This window comes from Pteropus vampyrus, unplaced genomic scaffold, assembly GCF_000151845.1.
Source record: "Pteropus vampyrus isolate Shadow unplaced genomic scaffold, Pvam_2.0 Scaffold117, whole genome shotgun sequence".
Lineage (NCBI taxonomy): Eukaryota > Metazoa > Chordata > Mammalia > Chiroptera > Pteropodidae > Pteropus > Pteropus vampyrus.
Genome location: NW_011888898.1, coordinates 3,260,879 through 3,275,038, shown reverse-complemented (window position 1 = coordinate 3,275,038; position 14,160 = coordinate 3,260,879). Strand labels below are relative to the sequence as shown.

Genomic DNA, 14,160 nt, shown 5'->3' with positions numbered 1-14,160 from the left:
CAGAATGCTAAAGATTGCCCAGGGGACAGATAGGAAGCAGATTCTTGACTGCACTTTTGTTTTGTTGAATCGATAGCCCTGAAGCTACCTGTCTCAGAGCTGCCTGTTATATGAGATGATAAACATGTATCGTTTAAGCCATTTTTAGTCAGGTATTCTTCTACTTGCAGCCAAAAACATCTTAAGTGATATAGGACTGTCTCCATTCAAGGGACAAAATCAATTCAAATTGACTCAAAGAAAATAAATCAGCGGGGGTAGAGTTACGCACCCATTGGCCCAAAAAACTACAGGTGATGTTAGCTTCGGCTGTAGCTGGATGGAGTCTCCTGGACTCAGTTTTTCTCCATTTCTCAACAGTGCTTCCCTTTGTTTTGGCTTCACTCTCAGGCAGGCCTTTATAGCTTCAGGCTCACTATCTTTACAGTAGTAATCAGAGTGGGAAAGGTGGCCTCTTCTTCCTGGTTCCACCAGAAGTTATAGATAAACTCTGACCACGTGGCCACCCCAGAACCGGGTATGCAGTGGAATGGAGTCGGGGGTCAGCCAGGGCTCTCCATCCACAAGGTTCATTTCTTCACTGATGTTGTAGAAATAACTGTAGCCTGTACATCCAGGTGTTGGGACGGATGATGGAAAGTTAAGACTCGTTTTCAATAATTATTTGCTAACTCAGGTGATTAGAACACGAAGAGCACTTCCGGGGAGCGTGCTGGGGTTCAGAAAGTAGTTTTTATTCTATTAGAGGATATTTGGTTGGGATTTAGAAAAGCTGACAAAGCTATCAAAATAGTCCTGCATTTCATAAAGCTATGTAAATTGAAGGAGGACTTCCCCGACTGGAGCAAAGTGTAACAAAATATTGAGATATATACCATTTCAAAATTTCTAACTTTTGTGTCAAAAAAGAACCTAGATAAAGCTGCCAGAGAAAATGGGGTTTTCATTCTTTCAAGGATAAGTCTTCCTAGGCTACGTCTTCTAGCCAGAAGTTACTATTTAGTCTGCAGTCATTTAGAGACGTTGTTGGCCTTTTGTGTGATAGTTAAGCAGAGTTCCTAAGAAATGGTTGGTATGAAAAAGGACTGTCTTCACTTTAAAAGCAGATTTTCTCCCTTCTATTTTATTGTATTTTCAAATGAATGTCGAGACTTTTTTCATTTTTTAGAAAAACAGGGTATCAATGTGAAGTTCTAGAGATTTCTTTGGCTCTTGTTCAAAGCTTTTTATATTAAATTCTGTTGTTTGGGCCTCTTTTAAAAAAAAAATAAATGTTTAACAGCTATACAGAAAAAGAAAAATCTTCTTCGTTGACAATTTCAACTATTTTTATGATAATTCATTCTCTTCATTTGTAGCCATATACATTTAGATGACTTAGTTTGAGTTTATATCATTTGGGGGGTTCTTTCCTTCTAACTATTCTTTACATTTGTTAGTTAATTTCACATATTTATTTTCATTGGCCATATTGTACTGATTTACTGTTTATATATTTTAGGCTGAACTTTATAAGGAAAGAAAATGAAATAATTATATTGCCCACTATCCTCTGTTGTATATAGCAAAATCAGGAGATTTTTTTTTTTTTTTTTTCATAATCATACTTTATTTTAGAGCAAGGAGAGGCCAGAATGAGATTAAGTAAGGGCTGGAAATTTGACTTTCCAATACCAATGTTTAGCCTGAATACTGCTGAAAGAAAATCCTAATTTTACTTGGATCATTGAGTGAATAGGATACACACAAAAATGCCCACCTGTCGTAACCGTCTTAACTCTGTGGTTTTAGTTTTATTAATTCCTTCTTTTGACTAAAGGATTTTAATTTTCTTTTTAAGAATAGTATTCTTTGGGTCGATTTTGGTCAATGAGGGTTTTGAGTGGAACATGATGAAAATCACTCAGTTCCTGAGTTATCGACTAAAGGTAATTCTGGAAAAAGCAGATACAGTAATTATATTCTAATTATACTTAAGTTCTAAAAATTTTTTTTAAAGAAACGTAAAGGGAGACTCCTAACTGTAACTATAACAGCTTTCATTAGTTTTTAGACTGTCAGAGTCCAACACTGATGCAGCTTAACATGTCCCATGTCCAATGCTCCCTGAATCTTAGGTGCTTTGATTTGTTAAAGAAGAAACAGGCATTAATTAAAGTGTTGGTATTAGAGTAGCTGTCTTGGAGGCCAAGGCCAAAATTGGTTGTCAAATTGACGAAGTGATTGCATTAGACTCTAAGGATTTTCCAGGCTGTCACATTCCAAGGAAGAGTGCTAGCACAGACTTTTAGCCTCCATGTTTCTGAAAACACAGATCAGACATGACAGTTTGTTCCTGGAACGCTGTGTGCAGTTTTGCTGCCATTAGTCAACTGTGTGTTTATGTGTCATAACTTCCTGCTTTTGCCTGGAGTCTTGCTTTGACTTTCCTAGTTTTTTGGGTTTTTTTATATGTCTACAGCACCTGGTCTTCCTAGGTGGTCTCCCATCCAAGTACTAACCAGGCCGACCCTGCTTAGCTTCCAAGATCAGACATCGAGCTTGTTCAGGGTGGCATGGCTGTAGACCATGGACCGTGGTTCCACTGGGGCGTGAACCCAGGACCTTTTGCATGTAAAGCAGACGTGCTAACTGCTACACTATGGGACCACGTCCAGACTTTTCTAGTTTTATGGTCATCTTCCCTTGGCTCAGCATCTTATCATCTTTTAGTTTCATTTTATCCTTAAATCCTCCAGCTATGCCAGAATAGTGTGGTAGTGTGAAAGAGAAAAGGTTGTTAAAGAATTGCATTTTGAAACTTGCTGTATTTGGGTTGATTTCTATAAATTTCTTCTTTCACCACATAAATGTTCTTTGCAGAGTAGTGAGGGATAACATTCCTCTGAAAAAGTAAGCTGTTTTAAAAACAAAACATAAATAGCCTTTTCCTAGAAAACAGACAGACAGCTCTGAGGTCTGATTCCCATCTCACTGGCCGGTTTTCTGTCCTTTAGAGTATCTTTGGGGTAGTATCTACCTGAGTGTAAATGGTAGATTCAACGACCGGATTTTCAAAAGTACCTTATTATGGTATAACTTGGTTCTATAATTATAGCTGACAAACACACTAACAATATTTTAAAGAATTTTCAAAAAATCACTATGGTTAAAAAGTATTGCATAAGTGAATTATATTACATTTTGCCCCGTTGTGTAGTGAGAGATCTGTGTCCTCATGATGGCCAGCATCAGTCATTCCGGCCAGCATGGCAGCCTGTTTCTAGGCCTGCTGGTCTGTTGGCACAAAGAGCCCAAAGTGACTGGGAAGCAGCCTTGTAAATCCTAGCATGTGAGCCCTGGTGGTAATGTCCCCTTCTAGGAGCCAGGACCTTTCAACCCACTGAGCCTAAAGTTTCAGGCTAAGGAAGCAGAAATTTCCCAAGTAGGAGTCCCCACTCCCTGAGAGTGATGTTGAGTGGGGCCACCCTTGCTCTACCCATTGCGTGCTGTACCCTTCCTTGCCTGTTGGGGACATACCACCTTATAAAGGCCATTAGTTTAAAGAGTATGCTGTATGGAGGAGGAACGCTCCATTCCTCACAGGCTGTCATCTCTAAGCTGGCGCCTCAGCTCCATCTTTAAGAAGTCATCATACCACTCTGGCTGGCTGGCAGCTTCTAGGCGGCGTGGCATATGGTGCAGGACCATGTGGAGCCCATGGCCACATACCCAGTGCAGCACTTCCTTTGCCATAAAGCGAGTCTCTTGGTTTGATGCCCTGTTGTGTGGAGGCCCACTTTGGTGGATCACACGCTTAGGGGCCCTTGGACATGCCGGCCAGTGTGCGTGTCAGTCTTAGTCAGAATGAATGGAAGGGGTCTGAATGTAATCGAGTTGCCATCATGTAGTTGGCTGAACTTCTCAAGGGATGGTACCACATCAGGGGATGGGTGCCAGTCTCTGTGGCTGTCCAGTCATACATTCAACAGTGGCAGTAACTAGAGTAGCCTCAATGAGAGGAAGTTCATGCTATTGGGCCCTGCATAGCTTCTGTCTGCCATCATGGCTGCTGTATTCGTGAGCCTGTTGCACAAACGTCGAAGTGACCAAGGTCAGGCTGGCGGAATCGTCCATAAACCAAGCTCAGGTTTTTTCCTCCTCTGTCATCTGTCATAAGGAACTCCCAATGACTACGTGGTTTGAGTTTATATCACTTTTTGGGTTCTTTCCTTCTTACTGTCCTTTGCACGTATTAGTTAAGCTTACATATGTATTTTCATTGGCCATATTGGGCTGATTTGCCGTTTATATATTTTAAGCTGAAATTTATAAGGAGAGATATAACAGCTGTAGGTGACGTGCAGCTCTTTATAAAATTTAAAATGCCTGTGCTCTCAGCCTAGCGATCCCTATTTCAGAGTTTGTCCTGTGCATACCCGCACACACGGAGAATGATGTGCTTACTCAGACAGGAGTGGCAGTGAGAGCAGAAGCTGGAAAACACCTGAGGACTCATTGCGAGGGGACACGGTGGTGGGTAGCGCTTTCCTGCAGAGGAGCGCACTGCAGCCGTTCACAAAAGTGGGGAAGTTCTTCATGTATTGATATGGAATGGTTTCCAAGATGTAGTGGTAAATTAAAAAGAACAGAAGAATGAGAATACTATATTACCATTCGCCTTAAAAAGTCTGTTATATGCACATATGTGATTTCAAATGTACAGACACTCTCAGAAGAAACATACTGTGTAACCAAGAAACTGGGAACGCTGGTGGCCTCTGGGAAGGAGGAAAGGAACCAGGAATAGGTAGAAGGGAGACAGGTTTTCACTGGATACTGTTGTGTGCCTTTAAATTTTGTACCATGTGCATCTGTTACATAATCAAATAAAATTAAAATAGCTATTTTTAAAACAATTCCAGATCTGCTATGTACTAGCTAAGTGATGCTGAGCCTTAGCCGTGGTTTCCTTATCTGTAAAATGCAGGTGACAGTACCTTTGCTTCATAGGATTGCAGATACGAAACAGGGTAATACATAAAAATCACTTAGTGTACTGCCTACCTGTTAAGTAGTCAGTAACTGTTAGCTGCTCTTAACATTAACATCTATATTATTATGGTTTATTACCTTATAGGCTAATCGTGAGAATGAGCAGAATAACATATTGTATACATTAGTACAAATAAATAGCACAAATAATAAGCAAATAAATAAATAAATAAAGTATATTTTAGCACAATGTCTGGCACAGTGTGTGTGTGCATGTCTGTGTGTGTGTTTAACACAGTACAAATAAATAAATATATGTGTGTGCATATATATCTTTAAGGGAGCTAGGATCATGGTCTCGATACTGCTCTGTAACCTGATTATTATACTTAATACATTTTAAGCATTTTTCCTGCAACGTTCATTATCAGGAGCATTCCTATTTTGCAGTGATAATGGTGGGCCAGCAGTGCACTCTGGGAGAGCTGAGTGTTAGTGGTTCAGAGCAGCAGTGCCGTCTCCCTGTGTCTTTAGTGTCGTGAGGTGGAGAATGCAGCTGGGAGCCAGCAGTCCAGTGTCACTTGCCGGCTCTGAGCTGTCAAGACCAAGCTTCTTAAATCCTCTGCGCCTTCCTACCTATAGCATTCTCTTGAGGATTAAAAATAAGTTAAAGCGACAAATGCTGGGCAAAGAGGCTCAACAAATAATTATTAATTGCTGCTGATGTTTTGTTTTAATCCAATAGTGTCCATATTGAGGTGTGTGCATGAAGATCCATTGGGAGCAAAAGAAAATAGTAGCATTTCTGTTTCTATTTCATTTTAATCTCACTTTTTTACAATCTATTTTTGTGTATATATATCACTATATCATCAATATATTAATACATCAATTAATATATTAATATTAACTATATTAATATATTTTAATATTAATATAGTAATATTTTTACTATAGTAGCACTTTTTTAGACTAATAAACATTTGTAACTTGAAGGTACATGCTCAAATTCTTTTTACTGATAGGAATATACAAAATTTTATCTAGGGCATTATTTCCATCTGGTGGCCAGTTGTGTGGGTTTTTATAAATTAATTTCTCCTAGCATTGAACCTCAGTCTCCAAAGGTAAAGAAGTAGTTTGTCAATTTAATGCTATGCCACAGTTTAGTCTTAGGACATCTCAAAAAGATTACTCAAGTAATAATTATAGTAATAGTAGTAATAATAATATCACATCATATTTTACAAAGCTTCCTAGTGCCTCATAAATTATAATATACGAACAAGCTTAGACAATAAAATAACTACTGATTTTCAAATGTAATTGCTTCATATGTAATTACAAATGTTAATCATGGCATTAAAGTTTGGTATACATTTACAAAGGGAAAAACAAAGTTGAGGTTTTAGTAGGGCAGAAAAACACTAGCTTTAAAAATGAAATCTGAAACCATGAAAAGAGTTTCAACCTTCCTAGTAATCAGTAATGATCACTAAATGCAGATTGACTGCAAATGCAAACTGAAACCTTAAAGTACAATTTCTTGCCCACCATGTTGGCAGAGATGTTAAAGACTGATGATCACCCAGGCTTGGTGAGGCTGTGGGAATTGCTCTGGTGTAAATCCGTACAGTGACTTTAGAGGACAACTTGGCAGCATTTTCAGAGATAAAAATGTTCATGCCATTCATTGTCTCTGGATCTGCCTTAGGGAAACACACAAAGAAGCGTGTTCATTGCAGCACTGCTGTTAACAGCAAGCAGTTGGGGACAGCCATCTTGGGAGAATAGTTTAAATTGTGACTTTTAAAAAATTAAAATGCAATTCATATACCATAAACCTCATAATTTCAAAGTGTACAATTTACTGCTTTTTAGTATATTCACAGAGTGGTGCAACTACCACCACCACTAACTCCGGGACATTTTCATCCTTCCTAAAAGAAACCCTCTCCCCAATAGCAGTCACTCCCCGCTTCCACCTTCCCCCGTCCTCTGGCAATTAACCTACTTCCCATCTCTATAGATTTGCCCGTTCTGGACATTTCATATAAATGGAATCATATAATCTGTGGCCACTTTTTTGATAACCGTTATACTGATATAATTCATATACCATACAAGTTACACATTTTAAATGCTTAATTCAGTGGTTTTTAGTATATTCACAGAATTGCATGACCATTATCACCACAATCGACTTTAGAACATTTTCATCACTCCAAAAAGAAACTCTTTAGCTTTCATCCCCAGAGCCCTACTCCTCAGCCCTAGACAACCGTTTCTGTCTCTAGAGATTTGCCTGTTCCATATTTCATATAAACGGATCATAAAATATGTCTTTTGTGTCTTGCTTCTTTCACATGGCATGTTTTCAGGATTCATCCGAAATTGCGGCATGTATCAGTGCTTCATTCCTTTTGATTGCCAGATAGTATTCCATTATATGGATATACCACATTTTGTTTATCTATTCATCAGTTGATGGACATTTGGGTTCTTTTCTCCTTTGGGCTATTACAAATAATGCTGTTAATGAACATCCATGTACAAGTTTCTGTAGAAGGTACGTTTTCAATTCTGTTGGGTAGAATTGCTGAGCCATATGGTAACTCAGTTTAACTTTTTGAGGAAATGCCAGACTGTTTTCCCACAGCAATTACACCATTTTACATTCTCACCAGCAATGTATGAGAGTTTCAATTTCTCTATATCCTTGCCAACACTCGTTTCCTTCTTTTTTTTTTAATAACTATTCTAGTGGGTACAAAGAGATATCTCATTGTGGTTTTGATTTGCATTTCCCTAATGACTATGATAAGCATCTTTTCGTGTGCTTATTGGCCATATGTATGTCTTCTTTGGAGAAACATTTATTCAATCTGTGGCATTTTTATGCTATGCTGTAGAGCTGTTAAAAGGAATGAGGCAGATCTACATGTAATAATCCCTGATGTATTATTGCGTATAGCTCAAGACTTAACACTGAGCAAAACAGAAGAGAATAGAAAGATACATTACAGTACCATGATTTTATATACATATACACAGGTGTGCCTTGTATGTACATAAACACACACATACCCAGTACTATATGTTTAAATATACATATGTGAGAAGATAGAGAAGGGTATGGTAGAATATTCCCCAAACTTATCAAGATGGTTGGCTACCTTGAGGCAGGGAGAGAGAGAACGAAGATGAGAGTAGGGGATGGGATCTCATCAAAAGGGACCTTTGTCTTTTTTATAATATTTTACAAAGTATTCATGAACTATTTGGTTAATAAAAATTTACATAAAAACTCAAAATGTATACACAATTTAGAGAGATAAAGAAAAAGAAGCACGTGGGGAACTCTAGCTGGAGAGGGGTTAGAATCAGTGCTTTCATGCCACTGGCGAGTGAATGTACAACTCCTATTCTGAAAATATGGTCATCGACTCTCTTTATAGCTCAGATTTATTTTGTCTTGGTCTCTTTTTCACAATAATTTTATTATGGTTTTAATAATATTCAAATAGTATGGAGGTTTATGAAGTTAAAATTACTTATCTCTTTTCCCCATGGCAGTTGACATTAGCGTAGCTCCTTTTCCTAATAAACTGCTGTGTTCCAGTATTGTCTCTTCACCCCACCCAATAAGATGTGTTTCTTCAACCTTCTGTTGTTGACAGGAAAAGCTCCTTCCTCTGCAGGGGAAAGGGGCATTTTCGTCTTTAAGTGGCTGTGACCATGGTCTTCAGACTTGCTTTGTATCACCCCCCAGCAGAGATTGCCATTTAGTAGGTCTGGAGTTCTGCTCTGGTGTCTTTATTTTATAAAAAGCTTCCATGGTGATTCTGATGATCCAACAGGGTTAAGAATCATTTTTCTGGTGAGTAACAGGCAATCATAAATTGTACCCACAATGCTTCTTTGAGAATTATTTTTGGTAGGTTCTTTATGAGGGAGTAATGAGCCTGTCAGCTTTATGGAAACATGCCTGAACTTAGATGGTCTGTTTTGTTCCAGGAATTTCAGAGATTTTTACTTCAGATTATTTTCAGCTTTCTAAATACGCTACATAGAGCTGCCATCTGAGTTTCAGAAAGTGATCTTGGATCTTTTTTGAAAATGATAGGAATAAGGAGCAAAGTGTTTCACAGTGAAAATGGATAGGTGTAACAAAAATAATAGGATGTAACAAAAATCTTCCGGGTCAGGCAGACTGTCCTTGAGCCTTATTTTGTAAAGCTTTCTTTCCCCCAAGATTTTTGTAGACTTCATTATAGTTTGTTTGCCTGAGATGTAGGTGAGAAACTCATGTGACTCATTAAACTTCACACTAATTTCCATTCTTATGTTTTCAGATATAAAACTTGTAGAAATCCATAAAAGCCATTTAGAGACAATAGTAATATTCAGTTTCTCTAAAATAATAAACCTGAGTAATCTTTCTCATACCTTAAATTTATGTTAAACTGTACATTTTCTCTTCTAGGTATTCTCATGGGAGCAGTTATAAAAATTATAGAGTTTAAAAAACTGGCAAATTGGAAGGTAGGTTTGCCCAACTGTTCATTTTTTAACATAATTACAATTTTTATTAGTTGTTCTTAATTTTAGTAACACTTATGGTTATGGTGGCTTTCTTATCAGTGAAGTTTATATTATCCCATTAATTTTTTTAAACATTCTGTTAGAGTTGATATCTTTACATCTGACTTTTTTTTAAAAAAGTATAAATCTCACACTGCTTCAAGTTAACATGGGAGCACTCGATATTATGTTTTGTTATTTATACAGATTTTTATAATCTTAGAGAAAGGCTCTAATTAGCATTAAACATTAAGCAATGTTTATTGCTCTCAATTCCATTCTGACAGTTGAGAATAAGAAAACACATTTGTCCAGCACTGTAGAGCTCACTGAATGCCTTACAAACCATAGCTCACGTCGTCCTCATGACATCCATGGGAGGTGGATTGGGTATTCTTATCACCATATGTTTACAGATGAAAAAAGCGACGCTCAAAGAAGTCAAGACATGTCCAACGTCACAGAACTAGAAAGTGGCTGAGTCGAGTCATGTGTCCAGACTCTTTGGCCCTGTGTATTCTATATTTTCTCCCCCGCACCGTGCTGTCCTCAACTTGAGGATGTCTCTACCTTTATGTTTACACAGTGGTCATGAGAGCATGAGCATCATCTTGTGGTATAGAGATTAATTGAAACTTGAATTTCAACTTAAACTTGAACATCCATATTGAGTAGAGGGATTAAAAGCGTGTTACAAAATTGATTTTGTGGATGGAAATAAGGTCCATTTCAAAATATTAAAGAATTGTATGGTGAAAATTTATAACATTTGAGCCCCTCCTACTTTGTCGCATCTCCTAGGTGCTGGGAATTACTTACCTATTAAACTGTAGAGTATCAAATTTGCAAAACAAGCTGTCTAGTCTGACCTAAAACAATTTGAAACTGTTATAAATAATATTCGGGAATTATTGTATGTATTAAATAAATTCTCAAATATATATTCAACCCCTAATATTATAGAACCCCTCTCAGCGGGGGCTGGGCCGGCCCCCCTGGAGCACTTCAGGGATGGTACCTCTGCCTTCCTGCAACTTAGCAACTGTAACCATCCTCACTGTGGGTGCACACTGGAACCTTTTCTCTACTCCTGGGCTGGTTGTAGCCTGATGTGTACACGTCGCACCTAATGCATTTTGTTTGATTTGATTTGAAATCAGTTGATCAAAATTGGAATTTATTTTAAAACAATTAAAAATTGTTTGATTTCAAAATACTATGAATCTATATAAAATCCTGGAAATTTCACATAAAAATCTGAACTTCTAGCTTCTCTTTAAAAAGCAGAAGCTCTCTAAACACCAGGCCCACATTCTGCCCAGCAAAGATCCAGGCACTGAGCTGCTCTTCCCCTGGTAATCCCCTAGGCCCCAGGGAGCCTTTGGGTTGGTGACCCCTGTTCTGAGTAATAGGAGTAGTGGGGAGGTTATCTCTCACTTTTAGTTTTATGAGCTTCAGTCTTATCAAATTTATTTTTCAACGGATGTTTCTTTTCAAGTTGAAATAATAGTAATACATTTAATAGTACAGACAAATGAACTGAAGTTGGGTGACGAATATAATTAGGTGTCCGAAGAGCCATCCAGACAACCAGGGCTTGGCCTCAGAAAAGGACAAAGTTTCTAGGCAGGGGCAGTTGGGGCAGGCTTCCTGGAGGAACAGGTGTTTGTGGAAAGCCCAAGTGAGAGGCAGGCCACCTGTTTGGAAACCGGGTACTGCAGGGAGTGATTGGAGATGAGAAAAACAATGCAGCTTGGTGTCTTCCCTCCATGAAGTCCTATGTTCAGACTGTCTCACTGGGCCTGCCTTCTGCCTGTATTGTCGTATGCTTAGTATAGTCCTTTACATCAACTTGCTTTTATATTTATATACATTTTGTAAGTTTTTTTCTTTAAGAAAAGCTTTTGTTGTGGTAAATTATACATAACAAAGCTTACCGTTTTAGCCATTTTTAAGTGTACAATTCAGTGGCATTAGATATATTCACGACATTGGATAATCATCAGCACTATTTCCAGAACTTTTTCATCATCCTAAGTAGAAACTCTACCCATTAAACAACGCCCTATTCTCCTCTCCCTACTTTCTATTCTTTTAGTATTTTCTATTTCTTTAGTAGCCCATTTCTACTTTCTGTCTTTATGAATTTGCCTGTTCTAGGTCCCTCATATAAGTGAAATAATACAACATTCGGCCTTTTGTGTCTGGCTCATTTTACTTAGCATGTTGTGTTTTCGATTTGTCCGTGTCATATCAGGCATCAGTATTTCCTTTCTTTTTCTGGCTGAATAACATTCCATTGTAGGCCTGTACTCCACTTTGTGTATTCATTCATATGTTGATGGACCCTTAGGTTGTTTCCACCTTTTGGCTCTTGTGAATAATGCTGCTATGAACATTGGTGTACTCTGTATACATTTATTTTAAAGGAAGCATCTTAGTACTGTTTTCAATGGAAAACCAGTATTGTTTTTATAAATAAATATGATAAAAACAAAATAGTACCTCAGCCTCCTGAAGCCTCTGAGGTCAATCAAGCCTGTTCTCTCTGTCAAAATGAAAGATCAGCACACTGGAGAGGGGCTTTGCACGTGGCAGCACCGGGACTGAGTTGTCTTTAACTTAATTGGGATTGAAAAAGAATCAGAAAGGGTCAGTCTGCTTAAGTTCCTCCTACAATCATCTCAGACTGTTTGGGGGGAGATGTCGCCAGAAGGAACCGGGGACCTTCTTGTAATATTATTCACTGTCAGGTGGTATATGCATTTCCTGTGGCTGCTTTAACATATTACCCCACACTGGGCAGCTTAAAACAACAGAGATTTCTTCTCATAGTTCCAGAGGGTAGAAGTCTGAAATCGAAGTGTTAGCAGAGCCACACTCCTTCTACGGAGGGAATCCAGGCTCTCGGGGAGAACCCTTCCTTGCTGGTCCCAGGCATTCCTTGGCTGTGGCCGCGTGACTCGTATCTCTGCCTTAGTCTGTCTTCACATGACTTTCTTCTCTGTGTCTGTGTGTTCTTTTCTGTCCCTGGTAAGGACACTCCCATTGGGTTCGGGACCTACCCTAATCCAGTGCAAATAAATCCCATCTGGATTCTTCCCTTAATTCCATCTACGAAGACCCATTTTCTAAATGAGGTCACATTTCGAGGTTCCAGGTGGATGTGAACTGGGGCTGGAGGACACTGTGCAACCCACTGAAGGCGGGTTCTCCTTTTTCCCAGGGGACATTTAGTTCCTGAAACTCCAAAAGAATCTATACGATGGTTGGCCCACTGCACAGATCCTGAGAATTGATTGCCCCACAAAACACAGAGCTCGGCCCATTTCTTTTCACATGGTCCCAGTCTGAGTCATGAGTCTGTTGTACGGGCAGTTATTTTAAGACTTAATAAGGCATTTTCAGAGGTTGTCATTTGCTTCTATTTTGAGCCTTATTTGAATGTTATTTTAGTCTTTATGGTAACAGCTGTACATTTGTAAGAATACATTTAATCATTCTTTCAAATAGGGATTTTGACAAGAAATCAGACTGTGAGGATTGTGGGATGGACATTTTCATATGAAAAAGAGCCTGATTTTACAGTATTTAATAGACTGTGTGTTACATGTAATCATTTTGGGCTTGAAAACTAATACGTATTTTTCCCCAATCCAACAACAATCAGAGAGATATATTACTGTAGAAAATGAATGTGCTATTTCATCCACCCCAAAATGTCCACATTCTAGAAATGCCTTTCATAATTATACTTAATTTTCGAATCTGAAAGCATGCCAAGGGACTCGCTTTATAACTTTGTCTCAAGTCATGAGGGCATCAGGCGGGGCACTCATTTATCGTAGTCAAATTTAGGAAAATGGCAGAGTTGTCTGTGACAGGCAGAGAAAAAGCAGGGCTGTTTTAAACATGTGTAGGCTTTACTCTTGCTCTAAGTGGATCGTTTTAGGGCTTACTGTTACCTTTTTCCTGGAAGATTACAATTTGGAGAGTTACTTTTGAAAGCATTCTATTAGAAATGAAATGTTTTTTATACTAAAATTAATTTTCTTAGTAAAGAATAAAAATCCTACCACTGTGTGTTTGGAAACAGTTCATTCTGCTACTTGTTTTGCTGGTCACCTTTTAAAATTTCCTGTCCTATATTTTTAAATGTACATTTTGGGTTTTTTTGTTTGTTTGTTTGTTTGTTTTGTGGGGAGTGGGTGTCTCTCTTCCTGCTTGGTTTTATTATCAGGTAGTTGTTTAAACATCATATGTTTGCACTGGGCCAGGTCCTGAGAGAATTACTTTGGCTCTTCATTGATGGATTTATTTCTTAATTACACACATTCCACATCTCTTAAAATACCCATTTTATTTACAGGAAGAAGAGATGTTTCGTCCAAATATGTTTTTCCTCCTGTTGCTTCCGCCTATCATATTTGAGTCAGGATATTCATTACACAAGGTAAGACTCAGGCAAACAGTAGTATTTCTGGTCTGGATGGCATCCCATGTTGGTGAGGCAAGTTCCTTAAAAGCCTGGGTGTTAATTTAGCAGTGGAGGCTCTGTGCGAACGTCCTGGGCATGCGTGGTGGAAGCCGGACTGGACGGCC

The 14,160-nt window shown here is 38.4% G+C and overlaps 1 protein-coding gene and 1 pseudogene across 2 annotated transcripts in view; one reads left to right on the top strand and one right to left on the bottom strand.

Annotated features, from left to right (window-relative positions):
- The window catches only part of SLC9A8 (solute carrier family 9 member A8), a 63,438-nt gene that overhangs the window by 9,693 nt on the left and 39,585 nt on the right, over positions 1-14,160 (top strand). For both annotated transcript variants that reach the window (XM_011365983.2, XM_023534061.1), the window contains exons 4-5: positions 9,461-9,519; positions 13,928-14,011. In XM_011365983.2, coding sequence (XP_011364285.1) covers positions 9,461-9,519; positions 13,928-14,011 — 143 coding nt within the window. The remainder of the gene's footprint in view (positions 1-9,460; positions 9,520-13,927; positions 14,012-14,160) is intronic.
- Positions 2,453-2,567, bottom strand: LOC111743666 (annotated as a pseudogene).